The sequence below is a fragment of the Bison bison genome, unplaced genomic scaffold (assembly GCF_000754665.1).
Source record: "Bison bison bison isolate TAMUID 2011002044 unplaced genomic scaffold, Bison_UMD1.0 scf7180017864517, whole genome shotgun sequence".
NCBI classification, from domain to species: domain Eukaryota; kingdom Metazoa; phylum Chordata; class Mammalia; order Artiodactyla; family Bovidae; genus Bison; species Bison bison.
In genome coordinates this window covers 9,193,040-9,215,214 of record NW_011495070.1, presented here as the reverse complement: position 1 = coordinate 9,215,214, position 22,175 = coordinate 9,193,040, and the positions used below count along the sequence as shown (strand labels likewise).

Here is a 22,175-nt window from a genome sequence, read left to right as displayed (position 1 = left end):
CAAAATATACTCACATGAGCATCACTTTCAGTATATAAAGTGGCATCCATATGTATAGACTGAAAAGAAACAGAAGCAATATGAGAAACTATTCCCTGCTTTAGATATAATGGGAACAACCTACTGAAAACATTAAATTAAACTTTCTAAATTAAAGTCTTTATTTTGAGATAATTTTATTCATGTGAAGTTATAAGAAAAATACAGCAAGATCCTGTGTGCCCCTTCACTACTTCCCCCAGTGACAATGTCGTGCATCAGCAGTTCACTGCAGTCGCTCAGTCACGTCCGACTCTTTGCGACCCCATGGACTGCAGCACGCCAGGCCTCCCTGTCCATCACTAACTCCCAGAGCTTACTCAAACTCATGTCCATCAAGTCAGTGATGCCATCTAACCATCTCATCCTCTGTCGTCCCCTTCTCCTCCCACCTTCAATCTTTCCCAGCATCAGGTCTTTTTAAGTGAGTCAGTTCTTCACATCAGGTGGCCAAAGTATTGGAGTTCCAGCTTCAACATCAGTCCTTACAATGAAAATTCAGGTCTAATTTCCTTTAGGATGGACTGGTTGGATCTCCTTGCAGTCCAAGGGACTCTCAAGAGACTTGTCCAACACCACAGTTCAAAAGCATCAATTCTTTAGTGCTCAGTTTTCTTTATAGTCCAATTCTCACGTCCATATGTGACTATTGGAAAAAGCATACTTTGACTAGATGGACTTTTGTTGGCAAAGTAATGTCTCTGCTTTTTAATATGCTGTCTAGGTTGGTCATAGTTTTTATTCCAAGGAGCAACCGTCTTTTGATTCCATGACTGCAGTCACCATCTGCAGTGATTTTGGAGCCCCCCAAAATAGTGTCTGTCACTGTTTCCCTAATTTTCCCACCTATTTGCCATGAAGTGATGGGACCAGATGCCATGATCTTAGTTTTCTGAACTTCGATTTTTAAGCCAACTTTTTCACTCTCCTCTTTTACTTTCATCAAGAGGCTCTTCAGTTCTTCGCTTTCTGCCATAAGGGTGGTGTCATCCGCATATCTGAGGTTATTGATATTTCTCCCGGCAATCTTGACTCCAGCCTGTGCTTCATCCAGCCCAGAATTTCACATGATGTACTCTAGATATAAATTAAATAAGCAGGGTGACAATATACAGCCTTGACATACTCCTTTCCCAATTTGGAACCAGTCTGTTGTTTCTTGCCCAGTTCTAACTGGTGCTTTAAGCCTGCATACAGATTTCTCAGGAGGCAGGTCAGGTGGTCTGGTATTCCCATCTCTTTCAGAATTTCCCATAGTTTGTTGTGATCCACACAGTCAAAGGCTTTGGCGTAGTCAATAAAGCAGAAGTAGATGTTTTTCTGGAACTCTAGTGCTTCTTCAATCATCCAATAGATGTTGGCAATTTGATCGCTAGTTCCTCTGCCTTTTCTAAATCCAGCTTGAACTTCTGGAAGTTCACAGTACACATACTGCTGAAGCCTGGCTTGGAGAATTTTGAGCATTGCTTTGTGAGATGAGTACATGTGAGATGAGTACAATTGTGAAGTAGTTTGAGCATTCTTTGGCATTGCCTTTCTTTGGGATTGGAATGAAAACTGACCTTTTTCAGTCCTGTGACCACTGCTGAGTTTTCCAAATTTGCTGGCATATTGAGTGTAGCATTTTCACAGCATCATCTTTTAGGATTTGGAATAGCTCAACTGGAATTCCATCACCTCCACTAGCTTTGTTTCTAGTGATGCTTCCTAAGGCCCACTTGATTTCACATTCCCGGATGTCTGGCTCTAGGTGAGTGATCACACCATTGTGATTATCTGGGTCATGAAGATCTTTTTTGTATAGTTCTTCTGTATATTCTTGCCCCCTCTTCTTAATATCTTCTGCTTCTGCTAGGTCCAGATCATTTCTGTCCTTTATTGTGCTCATCTCTGCATAAAATGTTCCCTTGGTATCCTAATTTTCTTGAAGAGATCTCTAGTCTTTCCCATTCTATTGTTTTCCTCTATTTCTTTTCAATGACCACTGAGGAAGGCTTTCTTATCTCTCCTTGTTATTCTTTGGAACTCTGCATTCAGATGCTTCTATCTTTCCTTTTCTCCTTTGCCTTTACCTTCTCTTCCTTTCTCAGCTATTTGTAAGACCTCTTCAGACAACCATTTTGCTTTTTGCATTTCTTTTTCTTGGGGATGGTCTTGATCCCTGTCTCCTGTACAATGTCATGAACCTCATTCCATAGTTCATCAGGCACTCTATCTATCAGATCTAGGCCCTTAAATCTATTTCTCACTTCCACTGTAAAATTGTAAGGGATTTGATTTAGGTCATACCTGATGGTCTAGTGGTTTCCCCTACTTTCTTCAATTTGAGTCTGAATTTGGCAATAAGGAGTTCATGATCTTAGCCACAGTCACCTCCTGGTCTTGCTTTTGCTGACTGTATAGAGCTTCTCCATCTTTGGCTGTAAAGAATATAATCAATCTGATTTTGATATTGACCATATGTAGATGTCCATGTGTAGTCTTGTGTTCTTAGAAGAGGGTGTTTGCTATGACCAGTGCATTCTCTTGGCAAAACTCTGTTAGCCTCTGACCTGCTTCATTTTGTATTCTAAGGCCAAATTGCCTGTTACCCCAGGAATCTGTTGACTTCCTACTTTTGCATTTCAGTCCCCTATAAAGAAAAGGACATCTTTTTTGAGTGTTAGCTCTAGAAGGTCTTGTAGGTCTTCATAGAACTGTTCAACTTCAGCTTCTTCAGCATTACTGGTGGGGGTATAGACTTGGATTACTATGATACTGAATGGTTTGCCTTGGAAATGAACAGAGATCATTCTGTTGTTTTTGAGATTGCATCCAAGCACTGCATTTCAGACTCTTTTGTTGACTATGATGGCTACTCCATTTCTTCTAAGGGATTCTTGCCCATAGTAGTAGATATAATGGTCATCTGAGTTAAATTCACCCATTCCCATCCATTTTAGTCCATTGGTTCCTAAAATATAGATGTTCTCTCTTGCCATCTCCTTGTTTGACCACTTCCAATTTGCCTTGATTCATGGACCTAACATTTCAGGTTCCTGTGCAATACTGTTCTTTACTAAAGCATCAGACTTTACTTCCATCACCAGTCACATTCACAACTGGGTGCTGTTTTCTCTTTGGATCCATCTCTTCATTCTTTCTGGAGTTATTTCTCCACTGATTTCCAGTAGCTAATTGGGCACCTACTGACCTGGGGAATTCATCTTTCAGTGTACTATCTTTTTGCCTTTTTGTACCATTCATGGGGTTCTCAAAGCAAGAATAGTGAAGTGGTTTGCCATTTCCTTTTCCTGTAGACCACATTTTGCCCTGCATAACATGGCACAATATCGTAATGAGGAGATTGGCATGGATACAGTCTACCCACTTTGTTCAGATTTCACCAGTTTTTGTGTGTATGTGTATAGTTCTTTAGAATTTTATCAGATGTGTAAATTCATGTAACCACTACCATATTTAAGATACAGAACAATCCATTACCATAGGAAAGATTCCGTTACTCTTTTATAGCTAAAATCACCTTTCTCCCAAAACATTCATATTCCGCCCACCATCCTTCTATATACCGTCAACCATTTCTCTGCTCTTCATTCCTATGATATCATTTCAAGAATATTATATAAATGGAATCATACAGTAAGTAACCTTTTGAAACTGGCTTACTGAAAAAGTTAATAGACTTTATTTTTTAAGCAGTTGTAGGTTTGCAGGACATGACCAGAAAAGTTCCCATATGGCCCCAGGCCCCTTCCCAAGTTCCCCCTATTATTAATACCTTATATTAGGATGGTACATCTATTACACCTGGTGATTCAATATTGATACATTTTCAGCTAAAGTCCAGAGATTACATAGGGTTCACTGTTGGTATTGTACACCTATAGTTATTGAAAATGTGTAATGACATGCATTGATCATTATTGTTACATACAAAATAGTTCCACTGCCCTAAAAATCACCTGTTCTCCAGTCTCTCATCTGTCCCTTTTTCCTAACCACTGGTAATCATTGATGATTTTATCGTATCCAACCTTTTCCAGAATGTCACATAGGTGGAATCATACACAGTATATGGCCTATTTTGATTGGCTTCTTACACTTAGCAAATGGGTTTTAGGGATCCTCTTTACCTTTTCATGGCTAAGTGGCTCATTTCTTTTTATCTACTGAGTAACGTTGCATGTATGGATGAACTACAGTTTGTTTACCCCATTCACTATTTTTACACAGTTGTGTGTGGATCTCCACTGAAACCAGCTGATCTGGAGATTCTATTTGGGGAGCTTGTATATGGTGAATTCAAAGTATTTTGTAGTTATAGGAGAGTTCACATTATCTATTTCATCTTGGCTACATTTCGATAGGTTGTGGTTTGTGAGAAAATTGTCCATTTCCTCTAAATTATCAAATTTATGAGAATCAAGTTGCTCATGGTTTTTCTTTGGTATCCTTTTAATGTTTGTAGGTTCTGTAGTAAGACCCCAGTTTCAGTCCTGATACTAATGGTATCTATCATCTCTTATCTTTGTCAGGATTTCTAAAGGTTTATCAATTTTATTGATTTTTTCCACAAGTAATGAGCTTTATATTTAGTTGATTTTTCTCTATTGCTTTCCTAACTTGAATTTCATTACTTTTTGTTTTTGTCTTTATTACTTCCTTCCTTCTGCATGGATTAGATTGATTTTGCTCTTCTTTCCCCAGTTTCTTGAGGCACTAATTTAGATTGGTGATCTGAGATCTTTCCTCTTTTTTAACGTAATCATTTAATTTTATCAGTTTTCCATTCAGTAATGCTTTAGCTAAATCCCACAGATCTTCTTATGGTGCATTTTTGTCTTCATTCAGTTCTATACTTTATATCCTTTGAGACTTGTTCTTTGACCCATGCAATATTTCTAAGTGTATAATTTAATTTCCAAGAGATTTTCCTGTTGTATTTATGTAATCAACTTCTACTTGAGTTCACTGTGGTTGGACAACATATACTGCATGATTTCAGTCCTGATAAATGTGTTCAGGTTTATTTTATGGCTCAGGATACGTCCAGTCTTGGTGAGTGGTGCCTGAGAAGAATGTTTATTAGCTGCTGTTCTGTGAAGTGTTCTATCCATGACATTGGATACTCTTGGTAGACTGTGCTATCCAGTTCTTCTATATCCTTTCTGATTTTCTGTCTAGTAGTTCTGTTTGTCACTGAAGAAGTGCTAAAATCAACTATATTTACAGACTCATCTGCTTCTCCTTTTGGATCTATTATTTGTTTTTGCTTCTTCCATTTTGAGGCTCTGCTGTTTGGTGGGTACACATTTAAGATCATTATGTTTTTCTGGTGATTAATCTTTTTTACCAAGGTATACTGTCTCTCCTGACTCTAGTAATTTTATCTGCTGTTGTTTGCATTCTCTGATATGAATATAGCCATTTCTGATTTTTAAAATTATTGTGTGTATGACTGTGTGTGTGTGCCTCAGTTTCCTAGAGCTGCTGTAGCAAGGTACCACAAAGTGAGGGCCTTCAACTAACAATTCATACTCCTACAGTTCAAAGCCAGGGATTCCACTGAGCCTGTTCCCTGTGCAGATACTAGAGAACTGTCACTCCTGGCTCCCCAGTCCTTGCCACATTGTGCCAGTCATTCCAATCTTCTTTGGCTTGTGGCTGCCTGTTCTCACAGGGCCTTCTTCCCTGTGTCTATGTATCCTGTTCTCTTCTTATAAGGACAATAGTCAAGGATTTAGGGCCCACCTCGCCTCACTGTAATCTCACCCTAACTGAGTATACTTGCAAAGACTTGTGAGGTCTAGGTGAATGTGAATTTAGGGGTGGACACTATTCAGTCTACTACAGCATGACATATTCTTTTCCCTTTCTTAATTTCAACCTACCCATTTCCTTGTAGACAGCACAAAATAAGTTTGTATTTTGTCAACGATTTGGCTGATCTATGTCTTTTTGTTAGTATTCTTTTTCTCCTCTCCTTCTAGGATGATAATGCCAGGAAGACTGGCTCTTTTATTGTCCCCAAAATCCCTGAGGCTTTATTTACTTTTTTCTAATCTGTTTTCTCTCTATTCCACCCTCGAGTTGACTGTCTTTCCTCTGTCATATTCATTCTGCTAATGAGCCTCTTCCGTCTGTTTTATATCTCAGCTATTGTATTTTTTAGTCCTGTAATTTCCATTTGCTGTGTTTTTACATATTGTATTTCTTCGCTAAGACTTTCTGAGTTGTTTTCTGTTTTATTTTCAGTTGTTCCAAGGATATCCACAGTTGCTTGCTGGTATATCTTCCCGATGGCTGCTTTGAAATTCTTGTCAAATAATTCCAACATCTAATCCATCTCAGTTTCAGAGTCTGTTTCAGACGCTCTTCTCATTCAAGTTGTGATTTTCCTGCTTTTTGGTTTGAAAACTGAGTTTTCCATATATCCTGGTATTTAGGATATTATGTAAGGAGACCCTGGTCCTACGTAAGTCTTGGAGTTTAGCGTGCAGCCACTCTGTGTAGGCTCAGCACAGAGGTGCTGCCCTAAGTTTGTATGCTGTGATTCCAATGATGGTTTAGTTTCCAGAAGCTTTGTGGGGCAAATTTGGAAGGTTTGGTACACCTGTTGCCCCTGAGACGCTCACTGGTCCTCTTGTGTTGCCTGCACAACAATACAGCCCCTATTTCTCTCCTCTACAAGTTCTGCCAGAACAACCGGTGTCTCCAGAGGGGGTTTTCTAGCCCATGGCACAGAGAGTCCTTCCCTGGGTCAGCCTATTTCCCCTACAAGGGTCACCAAGCCACCTGGCTTTTCTGCTAACAAGTCTCTCCAGTCTGTTTTCTATCTGGAGGATATATCAGGTATATATCTGACAGGAAAAGGGAGTCTCTCTGGCCTGTGGTCACAAAGAACTCTTCATGCTAGGCCACTCATAAATTGAGGTTTAAAGGTAATTGCTATCTGAAAATTCTAAATAAAAGATTTCATTGGAGGTTCTATGAGGCATACAATTCTACCGAAACATTATTGTTTTATGTGAGATTTCATTAGGACTGACAGCAAAACACAGGCGTAACAGACTCCATAGCAATTATACAAAATAGTTTATGGAAAAATGAGTACTTACTTGAATAAGATGCTCAATTGTTTTCAAATCATTTATTACATACTGCCAGTTTGCTTCTGTTTTGGGAAGACTTGCACTGATACAGCTGAAAGCAAAACCAAAGAGCAAAGCATTTTGAATGAACATAATACTGTCTTGATGAATACTACTGGCAAAAGAGCAATCAAGACCTTTTTATTCCAACAAGTGAAAAAATGACTGCTATCTTTGCCTTTGTGCCTCGTAGATGAATATAAACACTGAACATATAGTACAATTTTGGTGCTTTACGCTAGCTTGATGACCAACCTGGATTACAGAAAAATCTAATTCAGAGGGATAATTTATATATACTACTACTACTACTAAGTCACTTCAGTCGTGTCCGACTCTGTGCGACCCCATAGACAGCAGCCCACCAGGCTCCCCTGTCCCTGGGATTCTCCAGGCAAGAACACTGGAGTGGGTTGCCATTTCCTTCTCCAATGCATGAAAGTGAAAAGTGAAAGTGAAGCCGCTCAGTCGTGTCCGACTCTTCGAGACCCCATGGACTGCAGCCTACCAGACTCCTCCGTCCATGGGATTTTCCAGGCAAGAGTGCTGGAGTGGGTTGCCATCGCCTTCTCCAAATTTATAGATAAGCTGGTGCAATTTATCACATTGAAAGAAAAACATTGCTTGATATGTGGCAGTGCCCAGAATATGTTTTTGAATAAATTTTACTTTCCTTTAAGTAGAAGTCCCATCAGACTTTTAAGTCTAAGAGGGTAAAGTCATTAAATAAGCAATCACCTTTTTCATGTAAGGATTTTGACAGTAAATATATGCCCCTTACATGCACCTTATAGCAGCTTTCTCCATAAACATTATGGACTCGGCCCTAGTCACAAAACTAGATCATACAACTTACTTAGTTTTGTAAAATGGAAATTTAATATCAGGACAAAAGATACACACACTGACCAAGTAACTGAAGAATAATTCTTAGAGCTTCTGGAAAAATAGTTGCTCCCTGATGGATCCAGGACAGAAGCATGCAAGCCAGAACTATTCTGTTTTTGAGAGGAGGAGTTACCTGCACAAACCTATGGTTCCCCATAACATGAAGGCATTGGCAGAATAAAACTGAACTGCAAGTCAGATCGCAAAACTACAAGTTGGGTGAGTGCAGTATATTAGTTGCTTCTAACAGAGAAGGAAAAAATTAATAGGCATGGCAAAATATGAATGTTTATTAGGAGGAAAATCAAAAGGCCTAAATGAAGAAACAAGTGTTTCAAACTGAACTAAGATAGGACTCAAAGGATAGGAAGAGTCAATGCCAGGGGTAGATAAAACAGAGAAGGTGATGGCACCCCACTCCAGTACTCTTGCCTGGAAAATCCCATGGATGGAGGAGCCTGGTAGGCTGCAGTCCATGGGGTCGCTGAGAGTCAGACAGGACTGAGCAACTTCACTTTCACTTTTCACTTTCATGCATTGGAGAAGGAAATGGCAACCCACTCCAGTGTTCTTGCCTGGAGAATCCCAGGGACAGGGGAGCCTGGTGGGCTGCCATCTATGGGGTCGCACAGAGTCGGACACGACTGAAGTGACTTAGCAGCAGCAGCAGATAAAACAAAAAAGTAACATGGGTAAGCCCTCAATATCTATTTTCTTACTGGTGTCAAAATCACATAGGATGTTAATAAAGAGTTTCCTTCCAAGTTTAGTCAGAAACCAAGAAGTCCAATTTATTTGCAGGATGTAATACTCATTTGGAATTTTATAAGAATATAGAAATTCTCTGTAGGATGTTTACCAAACCTCCTCTGAATCTCCATAATCTGCTATCACACCCCACATACTGAGAACCTAAAGATTTAAGCAATGAACACAAACCAATTTAATAGAGAAGATATTGAAGAACAATGATCCTGGTTATTAACATGATGATTCTATGCTGAAAAATAAAATTACCCCAAAATGAAGACATGAATGCCAGCCTCTGTTAAAAAATGACTGTTCAGAAGTAAACACAAGTAGCACTGGATGGAAGTACTTCTCAAATATGGTTTCTGAAAAATAAAATCATAGACAAAATGGTTAAACTTCTCAGTGAAAAAATGAGATTCAAAATGATACCTTATCATATTTTTAGGTTCCAAAATGTAAATATATCAAACTTTCAGAATTCCTTATTGGAATTAATGAAATTAGAATGTATCTTTTTTGCTTTCTCCCCTACCTTCAACTTTGTCTCCTACATGCAAAGTTCTTTAATACATATTTCTCCAGACGCACTTCAATAATAATGATGCATAGAAAATATGGTTATTTACTAATTTACCTATATGGTAATATAATTTGTTTCTATAATCCTTAACTTCCTTCTCATCCTTATTTCCTTTTTTCTTCTTTTTTTCTTTCTTCCTTTTTAATTGTCCAACATATTTCATGTTAGTTATATGAATTACTAATATAGGTATGCTAGTTATATCATAATTTCACATAACAATATGAAAATTAATTACATATTAATATCATTTGGAGACAAACTGAATAGAAATGGAACCAACCAAAGATACTCTATGCTATCTTAAGACTTGATATATAATACATTTTCTGGGTGATTTAGGAAGATTACTTATCTCAGAACTTCCTGGAGTTTTGATATTTCTGCCTGCCTCTTTCATGTGGTCAAAATCTTTATAGTTTCAGAGAGCAATGCTTTTTCTATTTTTTGGCCATGGGATCTCAGCCCCCTAACCAAGGATCAAACCCACAGCCCCCTGCATTGAAAGGCAGAGTCTTAACCACTGAACCGCCAGGGAAGTCCCCAAAGAGCAGTGTTGACTTAACTTCTAAGAATCTGTGCTCCATGTTATTCACACTGAAAGAATGAATAACAGCTAGACCTTGTTTTCAAAGACTACACAGCTTATTGATTAGACATTTAAGGAACAAAATAGAGTGAGATAAGTGAAAAACAACATGAAGAGCACATCAAGGTGTTAATAGACTTTAAAAACCTAGTTTATTTATTTTCAAAATAAGAATAACCCATATGTCAACAGACATCTGTGACATCCCAAAATCTCCAGAGAAGAGCCATATAAATTATTATGAAGTATCTGAGACACAAATGACCTTTTAAGAAAAGTCCATATACTATCTTCATCTAGTTTTTCTTACCAAAATTCTCATTACTCAATGCCAGAGTAAATCTTTCAGTATCGAAGAAGAGCTGGCTATGGCAATGGGTTTCCAGCAGCCATCCATCCAGAATACTTCCTACAATACAACCCAGAGTAAAGAGGATCCATTAAAAACACAAGTGGACTAGTAGGGGGAAAGAAAGGGAAGAGAATTAACAGTTATTGAGCACCAACTTTTTCAGTCACTCTGTTAGTTACTTAGAAATGTGTATCTCATTTAATCATCAGAACAGTCCTATGACGGAGGATTAGCAACTTTTGGGTGAGCTGCCCAGGCCCCACAGGAAGTACAAGACAGCCATGATCTGAGACCAGGTTTGTCTGATTACAAAGCCCAGGTCTTTTCCACTATATTAGGTTCTTGAATTGACTGAATTCCAAAGACATATTAATGAAAAGCTGAAGCAGCCAAATACCTTAATGCATATAAACTACTGACTATTAATATAATTTACAACAGAAGTAGCTACTTCTATAGACATTGAATAGATGTCTTCAGTCTTTATATCACTGTTAACTGAAACATCATTTGAGAATTTCATAAGTAACAAAATCCTGTTTTCTTTAATTCAAAGTGATTAAGTATATGAAGATTACACATTCCCATATCCAATTCCACTTTATTAAAAACAAATTAAAACCAAAATATATAAAATTTAAACAACTATTTTGGCCATCATTCTAAAATAGTGTGTATTTGTTGACTTCCCCTTCAAAAACCAAAATCTGCCATGTCTCTCAACATAAGTATTCACTGCAATTAAGTTTTGTAGACTGAAATAATTATTTTATTTTCAGATGTTTTTGAAATGTAAAAATGATTACCTTATATGATGTATAACTCTTTAAAAGAAAAACCAGAATTTAACTAAGTATTAAAAAAGAGTGTAAGTGTATTTCCAATAAAAAATGCCATCTATTCCACAACAAAATATTAAGTCTAATCTTCCTATTACACGTAATCTAAGCCACCCATTAATCAGTTTAATTAAAGCAACCTGTTACTCTCATCTTAATCATTCTCTTTGTCTATGTTATCTCACTGCTCCAAATTATTTGCAAAACTTTAAAATTATCTTCACCATTTCATTCAAACTCTTTTAAATTCCCTACTTCCTTTTTAGTTGTAGGATCCCCCCACTCCACATTGTTCAAGAAACAGGATTTCCTGAGCTGGGACCAAGCAGTACAAAGGGTGATACAATTGTTAATGAGGCCTCATGAAGCTGCTTGAGTAAGCAATGAGTATTTCAATCCTGGGCTTTTGCATCAGTGAGTCTCCACACATGCAGGATGTTAAAATCTTACCAGTCAGACTTTCACTGTCCTGCCCACCTACCAGCAGCTCGTGTAAGTCAAGGACAACTAACAGCTTTAGTCAGAATGCTCCATGCCAAGTATGGTAGAATAAGTAGGAAATGACCTCAAAGACTTCTAACAAATAATGATAATAAAAACCAGTGTTAACTGAGGATATTTTTACAGCTTTGTTAATTTGGTAAAAGAACTGACCTGGTTTTCTGGCTGACAGACAGATTTTCATAACAGCTTTGGAAGTTTTGACATTCCATACTTCTGTGGATCAATAACTTTACTAAGAATGTGAGTGTGTGTAATCCAGGAGAGTAAAGATCCAAAAAGGTAAAATACTCTGTAACTTTCTCTTTGAGTAAGACTCAGTGTTAACATTTAATATAATTATCACTCATGATGGCAATACTAATTAGAGTAGGAATTGTTTACCAAGTGCTTTTAAGTCTACAAAATTATTTCATATACATTATCATATTCAATCCTGGCAATATATTTATATGAGAGATATAACTCTTATTTTATAGTGAAGAAGTTGAGGTTCTGAGAGGTTAAGTGACTTGCTTCAGATAAATGTCATACATGTGGCTGTCAAAATTCTACCTCACAATCCAGGTTGCACAGGTAGAAGAGAGATGCAAGAAATAATAAACTCTGGTTGAGAAGTGGAGGTCCTTACTATGGAAAGCAGCTGATCCATCCCATGTGAATCATAAAAAGTCACCGCTCTCTGATAGTTTACAAACAGGTCTTTCATTTGTGGTTGCCAAGGGAGAGGGAGGTGAGAGAGGGATGGACTGGGAGTTTGGAATTAATAGATGCAAAATAGTGTACACAGAATGGGTAAACATCAAGGTCCTACTGTAGAGCACAGGGAAGTATATTCAATATCTTCAGGTAAACCATAATGCAAAAGAATATAAAAAAGAACACATGTGTTTATTTATATACATGTGTGTGTGTAACTGAATCACTTTGCTGTAAGCAGAAATTAACAAGATGTTGTAAATTAACTGTACTTCAATAAAAAAAAAACATGTTTGAAACTGTTGTGATGTGAAACAGAACTCAAGTCCTTTCACAAACATCATCTCATTTGACCCCTACAAAGTACCTGTTAGATAAAAGTGGCTGAAACCAGTTAATTACTTTCTGAGACTAGAAGTGTAGTGATGAAATAAACTGTCCACTTCCTTATAAAGTTATATTTGTGGAGAACTATGGAAGCAGTGTTTAATCCTGGCACACAGTTTGCATATGGTCATGAAAGGCCCTAACAATCAGCATCTTTGACGTGTCCATTCACCTGCATACCTAGATCCAAGAATAAAAAAGACTAAATCCAAGCCCTACTCTCAAAGAGCTATCAGAGTTTAAGCTGATTTTTTTTGGACTCCTGAGACAGGGTCTTACTGCGGGGCACTCCCTGAACTTATGGCAGCAATACTGTCTATGTCACTGCCTAAGAGTTAGACATCGTGAAAAGTGGACAATCCGCACAACGGGGTGGCTCCAGTAGCTTTAATTCTGGAGTGACTTGTGAAAACAATTGTAAATATTCTGCGTGCTAAGTTGCTTCAGTTGTGTCCGACTCTTAGTGACCCTACGGGCTATAGCCTGCCAGGCTCCTCTGTCCGTGGGATTCTCTAGGCAAGAATACTAGAGTGGGTTGCCATCCCTCCAGGGGGTCTTCCCAACCCAGGGACTGAACCCATGTTTCTTAAGTCTCCTGCATTGGCAAGTGGTTTCTCTACCACTAGCACCAGCTGGATTGGAGAAGAAAATAGCAACCCACTCCAGTGTTCTTGCCTGGAGAATCCCAGGGACGGGGGAGCCTAGTGGGCTGCGGTCTATGGGGTCCCACAGAGTTGGACACGACTGAAGCGACTTAGCAGCAGCAGCAGCAGCACCACCACCACCACCTGGGAAGCCCCTATTCTATACCAATAGTAGTTTTTCCCAGTGAGGAAAAACAATCTAGCGTACTGCTGTTTTCTTTTGCTTTATACTGTTTAATTATTTACCTGCCTAGTCACACATTTAAAATAAACTTAAATAGACTCTGCAAGAAAAGAAGGGCTATAAGTATTGGTTTATTTGGTACACATATTCAGCTAATCACTCAAAAAAAACTAAAACCGAGGGCAGACCAAGGTTGAATGCTTATGTGGAATATAAAAAATATAAGATTACATGGCTGTCCTTAACCATTTAGTATGCATTTATTGAGTACTTACTACTTGCTGGACGTTTCGGTATGACCAAGGCATTCCTGTTCACAAAGCAAATCAGTGAACACAGAAGCACCTTGGTTTCAGGAAGAAAGATGGACTATATATAGTACATATAAGTAAATGGATTATATATTTCATTAAAGAGTGGCTAAATGATACAGGAAAAAGAAAACAGGTAAGAAGGACAAGGTTGCAACTTTAAGAAGGGTGATGTTCCAGAAGTCAAGTGAGAAAAGTACATTCAGGAAAAGGAAATGAAGAGCCTGTCAGATGTGCTGACAGGTCAAGGAAGACACAGACCGAGTGCTTACCAGTGTGCTTAGCAACATGAAGGTCATGGGTGACACTGAAAAGAGCACTTAAAGGGAGTAATAGAGGCAGAAGCCTACATGAAATGGGCATCAGGGAAAGGGAAAGGATTCTAAATTGCTGGTGCAGACAATGTTTTGAAGAATATTGCTCCAAAAGGTGATAATAGATGGTAGAAAGTGAGGGAAATAACAGCACATTTGTATGCTGCCGTAGAAACTGATTATGGAAGAGAGGGGGACAATTGTCAGAGGGACACTCTTAAATAGGGCTTCCCTGGTGGCTCAGATGGTAAAGAATTTCCCTGCAAGGCAGGAGACCCGCGTTCAATCCCTGGGTCAGGAAGATCCCCTGAGGAGGGAATGGCTATCCACTCCAGTATTCTTGCCTGGAGAAGTCCATGGACAGAGGAGCCTGGCAGGCTATAGTACATAGAGTCCCAAAGACTTGGATACAGCTGAGCAATTAACACACACAAGAGAGGGAAATGATTGTCAGAGTGATATTCTTGAATAGGCAAGTGAGGATGATATCTGGGATATTGTGATTTGTAATATATATTTGGTCTTCATTCTCATTTCTGGCCCACAGCTCCTAAAACCTTAGGAATTTCTAGTGATGAGGGCGATAAGGAGTCTTTGAGAGTGATGAGATCTTTTATTATGATAATGAGGTGACTTTTGGACTCCACCCAAGGGCTGGTTTCAGGGAGAACCAACTATGTGATCAGAGAAGGCCATGGCACCCCACTCCAGCACTCTTGCTTGGCAAATCCCATGGACGGAGGAGCCTGGTGGGCCGCAGTCCATGGTGTCGCTAAGAGTCAGACATGACTGAGCAACTTCACTTTCACTTTTCACTTTCATGCATTGGAGAAGGAAATGGCAACCCACTCCAGTGTTCTTGCCTGGAGAATCCCAGGGACGGGGGAGCCTGGTGGGCTGCCGTTTATGGGGTCGCACAGAGTCGGACACGACTGAAGTGACTTAGCAGCAGCAGCAGCAGTACGGGAGTATAAGAGACATGTATCTAGGTAATATTGCTTTTTTTTTTTTTTGTAATTGTGGAGCTTCATAAAGGAAGGGTTAATGGAATCATGGGGCTTTCCTGATGGCTCAGTGGTAAAGAATCTGCTTGCCAAGCAGGAGATGTGGGTTTGATCCCTGGGTGGGGAATATCCCCTGGAGAAGAAAATGGCAACCCACTCCAATATTCTTGCCTGGGAAATCCCATGGACAGAGGAGCCTAGTGGGTTACAGTCCATAGGGTCGCAAAGAGTTGGACAAGACTTTGGAACTAAATACTTCAATTGAATCATATCTTGAAGAGAAGATAGATTTTAGATATGAGCAAAAGGAAAAACAACACTTTAGGTGGAGAAAAGAGCCTGACAAGGACTTGTGTTCTCAGAGAAAAGTGAGTCATTTGATAACGGTGTGAAAGTAATGGGAGGAAATTGTAAACAAAACTGTCCCTATTGTATATAGCAGGAGTCAGTAAACATTCTCTGTAAGGGGTCAGATAGTAAACGTCATGCTTTATAAATCTTGTAGTCTCTGTTCAACTATCTAATAAGGCTGACACAATGTGAAAACAGCCATATACAATGCATGAATGAATGCGTGTATCCAGTACAACTTTACTTATCAAAATAGACTGTTGATGGATTTGACCCACAGGCCAGCCTCTGACACGTATGGATTCCATAAGCAGTCCCAATTTCAGTAGAGTTGAGGAAGTGATATCTGTAACATCTTAAATTGTCCTGTCATTAAGTGTACTGGCATTTTTTCAGTAACTTCTTTCAAGCTGATTTCAACTGACACCAATATTATGAAACTTTCAAATAAGAAATTTCTTAAACACACAATCTGTGTTCAATATTAAGGCTAAAATAATCCAATGTGAACTATCTTACCATGAGTTACTACGGTGACTTTTAAAAATTACTTCCATTTAAAAACAAGATTTGGTGCCCTGGGATGACCCTGAGGGGTGGGATGGGGAGGGAGGTGGGTGGGAGGGTCAGGATGGGGAACACATGTACACCCATGGCTGATTCATGTGAATATATGGCAAAAACCACCACAATATTGTAAAGTAATTAGCCTCCAATTAAAATAAAATAAATAAATAAAAATTAAAACAAGATTTGAAGTTGGCATTTAATTTTCATGACTCCACACAATATGTTTTTAAGGCCTATGAATCACAACAGTTTATCAAAACAACAAAAATAAATGATTAAGTAAGATGTTTTTAGTATTTAAAAAATGCTATTTCATATAAGACATGTAAAATAATATACATATATATTTTAAATAAAACAACATGAAGTTCTTGGAGTACTTAAATTGCTTAACTATCCTGAAATGCTTCCAAACACATCACAGCCATTTAAATATCACACTGTCAAGGACAATGGTAGTTATAAATTTTGGACCCCTTAGTTGCCATGACAACTCAAAAGGCCTTAACTAGACAGACGCTATTACAGAAAATGAATATAGAAACACCTAAGGTAGTTTATCATCAAAGACAACAATGATGCATGTGTGTGTGTATACATGGTAGTTGTTCAGTCGTGTCTGACTCTCTGCGACCCCATGGGCTGTAGCCCGCCAGGCTCCACTGCCCATGGAAGTCTCCAGGCAAGAATACTGGAATGGATAGCCATCTCCTTCTCCAGACAATGAAGCATATATGTAGCTAAAGGGCATATACAAACGATGCTCTTACCACTCTTTGATAACAGTTCTACACAGCAGTATGTTCATGCGCGTTTTTTATCATTTGGTGTAAGTGCTGTTGAAAAATGTTTTGGGTAAATGTTTTTGAGAAAGGCTAACTCTAGGGCAGGTATAAGTAGACAGCTTCTGCAGAGCAGCACAACTTTAATACTTAACCTACTGTCCAGAAATGGTCAATAAGATCTATTCCTCTAGCTTAGTTTCCAAAAGCACTTTGTTCCAAAAAGTGGTGAGGATGAAACCATAGTACAGAAGGACATTAGTATTTGAGAAAGAGGATAAAGAAAATTCTTCCTACCAGACCTCAGAAAATTTAAAATCCACTGAATGTCTGTGAAATAATAATGTGAAAATACATTCTAGGAAAAAAAAAAAAAAAAAGTTATCCAAGAAAAAGAAAAATATGGGATATAAGAAATCATGGAGCCCAACACATGTCATATTCACACTTGGGTATAAATAACCACCACGTTTTTTTTTTAAGTTTTTTTAATAAATCTCATTCATTCATTTAATTTTGCAAAAATGTGAGATTCTTGTGGTAGAAAGCTTATTTATCTTGTTCATTACCGAAATCCAAAACAAAAAAGCATACTAGGTCATAACGAGCACATACCACATGTTTGTTGGATTTTATTTTTCACTTCTTTACAATTACACTGCCCCCATAACACACATACACACACTCAGAACTATCAGACTCTTAGCCGCACTTGCTTCCCTATCCAGCAGGTGTCCCAGTCGGCCACCGTAATACTATCCTAAAGAGAATCGAAATCTTCCTCCACTGAGTTTTCTCCACAGTTCACCTTTCTGATACTTTTATTTTAACAGTGTCCAATTCCAAGCTACATAGTATTGTTGGAAAAAATGTTCCCTTATAATTTTTTGAGATGCAATTTTTAATTGGGCCTTCTCTACATCTTGCTAATGATTTCTGGTTCTTTCTGACATTCCCCCACTATACTTTTAAAATCAATTTTATTGATATAATTTCAAAGTGATAAAACATACCCATTTTAGGTATATGATATGCAGAGTCTTGATAACTGTATACACCCATGAAATTGCTCCAACAACAACAGAAAACAGCTATAATCATCAAAATTTCTCCCATGCCCCTTTACAGTCATACCAGTCCCAACCTTAACACCAGGCAACTCCTGACCTAATATGTACTTTTCCAGATAGCAGTGTGGAAGGAAAATCACAGATAAATTCCATGTGGTAAATATTGTGAGAAAAGAAGAGGAAAACTCATGCTAAGATTATTACTTTGTTTGGTGAACAGGCAGCACATTCATGATGATTAATTGCAGAAATCAAAAGTTCAATACAGAAAAAAAAAATCCTGGATATATCGTAATTTTCAAGCTTAAAAATAAAATAAAGTAAAATGAGGCAAAGAAAACTTAAGCAAACTAACAGAAGGTAATGGTAAGCATAAAAGGAGAAAATTAAACAAAGAAATCACAATAAGTTCACACATAAAAAGTAACGTAGCAGTAGTAAATCTAAATATACAAGCACAATTACCCATACATGAAAAGATGTGATTAAAAACTACATTTGATTACTAAAAGACACTTGGATTGAGTTTTAAAAATAGAGAGGCAGAAAGATAACAGATAATGTTTTTTTAATATGGTATTTGTAAAAAGTGAAACAAAAATAAAATGTTACCAAAAGCTTGAAAATGAAAGTACAAGAAAAGATATGCTAAGCAAATATGAGTATAGTAATAATAATACCATAAAATTAGAATTCAAGACAAAAATACAATTAGAATTCTAAGCAATACAAAGATAATGGATATGGATGAAAGTTACAATCTATAAGAGGATATGAAGCTTTATGCTTCTAAGAATATAGTTTCAAATATATAACAATATAGCTTCAAATTATATAAAGGAAAATCTAATAGAAAAACAAGGAGTCATTTAAAAATCTTGAACTGTGCTCAGAAATTTAACCATAAAAATGAGTAGGGCTGTGGTTTGGGTATGTGAGTTAACTAGTTCTCAAAACACCACCACCACCACCACCATCATCCTGTAGCATCTGCCAATTTCTGTGTTGTAAGTTCCTCACCATACTGATTTCAAGTCACAGTGTCTTAACATCTGGCTCACAAAATTTCTGCATATTTAACCATTGGCTCTCACAAGACAATTAGAGCTGGCTCTAGCACACCACTGCCTGTGGTAAATTTTAAAACACAGTGAACAATGTTTTAGGTAGTGTGTATGTATATTAGATTAACTATAGATAGATGAAACATTCTACCTCATAGACATAGCACATAGAAAATAAATACATAGGACATTCCTAAGAGGTGGCTTATGACATACACCTAAAGCATCAATGTGCTAAACTTAATGTCTCAAAAAAAACTACACAAAAATCTGAAACCAGATTCTATATGCCACATGCTATAACTACAAATCAATAATATCAATAATATTGGATGATTGAATCAGATAATATTGAATTAAAATAATATCAATGCTGTTGAATTAAAAAGCAATAAAAAATAGAATATAAAAAGAATTATACACTTGAAAATGTAAATTACCCTTTTAAATAGAGCTGGTATAAAAGAAAATCAATTTGAAAATTACATGTCATTAAAAAAACATTATAGCAAAAGCATAACATATAGAATTCTATAGACTCTCAGAAAATAATTAGATTGAAATACTTTACTATTTATTAATCTCAAGAATCTACAAAATCATTTTAAAAGGAGAATTAAGTATTACTAAAGATAAAAAGAGTAATAAAGTAGAAAAAGGTAATTAGTATAACTAAGAGATATAGCTTTGAAAAATAAATCTGATCAAAACTAAAAAGCAAAATGTCAGATTACATATATATGTATTAAAATACAAAAAGGTCATTAGAGTATAATTTCTGTAAATTATATGTTCATGCAAATCTATTTGAACACTGATTTTCTAAGAAAATTATCAAAATGGACTCATGAAAATAAGGAAAACTTAATTAAAGATTAATCAAAATATATGTAATAAAAGGGGCTTCCTGGTGGCTCAGATTACTAAGGAATCTACCTGCAATGCAGGAAACCCGGGTTCAATCTCCGGGTTGGGAAGATCCCCTTGAGAAGGAAATGGCAACCCACTCCAGTGTTCTTGCCTGCAGAATCCAATTGACAGAAGAGCCTGGCGGGCCACAGTCAATGGGATTGCAGAGTTGGACACTACTGAGCGACTAACACAGACATGCATTAAAAGACTCTGAATTCTTTATGAAGGTTTTTACCAAAAATTCAGGAAATTTACAAATCCTTATGGTAATTACAGTATTATTCTAATTCATGGGCACCAAAATCTAACATCAAAATTATGTAATGATAACCTAGGAAAGAAAATCATGTAGCAATCTCTTATAGGAACATAAATACTAATTTCCAAAATATTAAATTTTACTAAGTAGAGTGTTAACAGAATAAAATCAGTTCTAATGAGGTGGATGAAACTGGAGCCTATTATACAGAGTGAAGTAAGCCAGAAGGAAAAACACCAATACAGTATACTAACGCATATATATGGAATTTAGAAAGATGGTAACAATAACTCTGTGTACGAGACAGCAAAAGAGACACTGATGTATAGAACAGTCTTATGGACTCTGTGGGAGAGGGAGAGGGTGGGAAGATTTGGGAGAATGACATTGAAACATGTAAAATGTCATGTAAGAAACAAGTTGCCAGTCCAGGTTCGATGCACGATACTGGATGCTTGGGGCTGGTGCACTGGGACGACCCAGAGAGATGGTATGGGGAAGGAGGAGGGAGGAGGGTTCAGGATGGGGAATACATGTATACCTGTGGCGGATTCATTTTGATATTTGGCAAAACTAATACAATTATGTAAAGTTTAAAAATAAAATAAAATTAAAAAAAAAAAAGAAACAGATAAAAAACAAAAAAAGAAAAAAAAAAGAAAAGATGGTCAGCATCAGGAAGTTTACTTGTGTGCATGCATGCATGTTAAGTTGCTTCAGTCATGTCTGACTTTTTGCAACCCTGTGGACTGTTGCCAGCCTGGCTCCTCTCTGTGGGATTCTCCAGGAAAGAATACTTGAATGGGTTGCCATGCCCTTCTCCAGTGTACCTGCGTCTCTTATGTCTCCTGCGTTGGCAGATGGGTTCTTGACCACGGGTTCTTTCCCAGGGTGCCACCTGGGAAGCCCTTAGTTGTATATTCACTACATTAACAGATAAAAAGAGAAAAGTCATATGGTAGCCTTTGTAGATGGAAAAAATAATTTGAGAAAATTCAGCACAAGATTTTTAAAATATCAAAATAAGATCCAACTGAAAAACAATGTCTAATACAAACCTGTAAGATTCCTATCTAGGGTCATTTTCACAAAGTACAGGCCCTGAATGAGGAGACACATACTCAGGGCTGCCGGTCAACACTGACGTGGTCACAACTATACAGGTTTGAATCCTCTCATTTACTCTCTAGGTGACTTCAAGACATGCATATGCCTTAGTTCTTCTTTTTTTTTTTCCCCTCCAAATCATCAAAATGGAAATGATCATAGAACATACCTCTTATGATCATTGTGAAGATTACTGTGAAGATTACAATTTATATTGTGCACAAGGCATAGTAAGGACTCACAACATCATCTATGAATATTACACTGGCATCTCATCAACAACCTTTGAGAAAAATATGGCAGGCACCATTATTATCAGCCTCTGTTCACAAAGAAAGGGAGTAAAACTCAGAGAAGTGAAATCATCTGCCCAACATTACACATGGTAAGCAGAAACATAACTGGAGTTTGTTCCTAGTTCCTTCATTCACTCACACATTCATCAAAAATATATTAAGCCCCTACTAAGTGTCAGTCATTATTCTAAGGACACAGCATGGAAAAAAGGGAAAAAAAGAAACAACCCAGGAAGTCGGGACATAACTAAAGGAGCGAGAAAAAAAATGTATGACTGACAAAACAAACTACCATGGAAAACAATGAAGACAGTACTTGCGAAGTTAACCTCTATTTTACAAGAGATGGGCAAGAAAGACCTCACTAATAAGGTGACATTTGTCAGTCTAGTCAAGGCTATGGTTTTTCCAGTGGTCATTATGGATGTGAGAGTTGGACTGTGAAGAAGGCTGAGTGCCGAAGAATTGATGCCTTTGAACTGTGGTGTGGGAGAAGACTCTTGAGAGTCCCTTGGACTGCAAGGAGATC

At 37.5% G+C, this 22,175-nt stretch overlaps 1 protein-coding gene across 2 annotated transcripts in view; it reads right to left on the bottom strand.

Moving 5' to 3' along the window:
- The window catches only part of IL15 (interleukin 15), a 97,869-nt gene that overhangs the window by 6,406 nt on the left and 69,288 nt on the right, over positions 1-22,175 (bottom strand). Inside the window, exons 2-5 of one of the 2 annotated variants that reach the window (XM_010830305.1) lie at positions 10,311-10,409; positions 9,096-9,193; positions 7,158-7,242; positions 15-59 (exon numbers count right to left, since the gene is read on the bottom strand). In XM_010830305.1, coding sequence (XP_010828607.1) covers positions 15-59; positions 7,158-7,242; positions 9,096-9,193; positions 10,311-10,322 — 240 coding nt within the window. In that variant the 5' untranslated portion in view covers positions 10,323-10,409. Of the gene's footprint in view, positions 1-14; positions 60-7,157; positions 7,243-9,095; positions 9,194-10,310; positions 10,410-22,175 lie in introns of those variants that run through there. The other variant, XM_010830304.1, reaches the window with a different exon arrangement.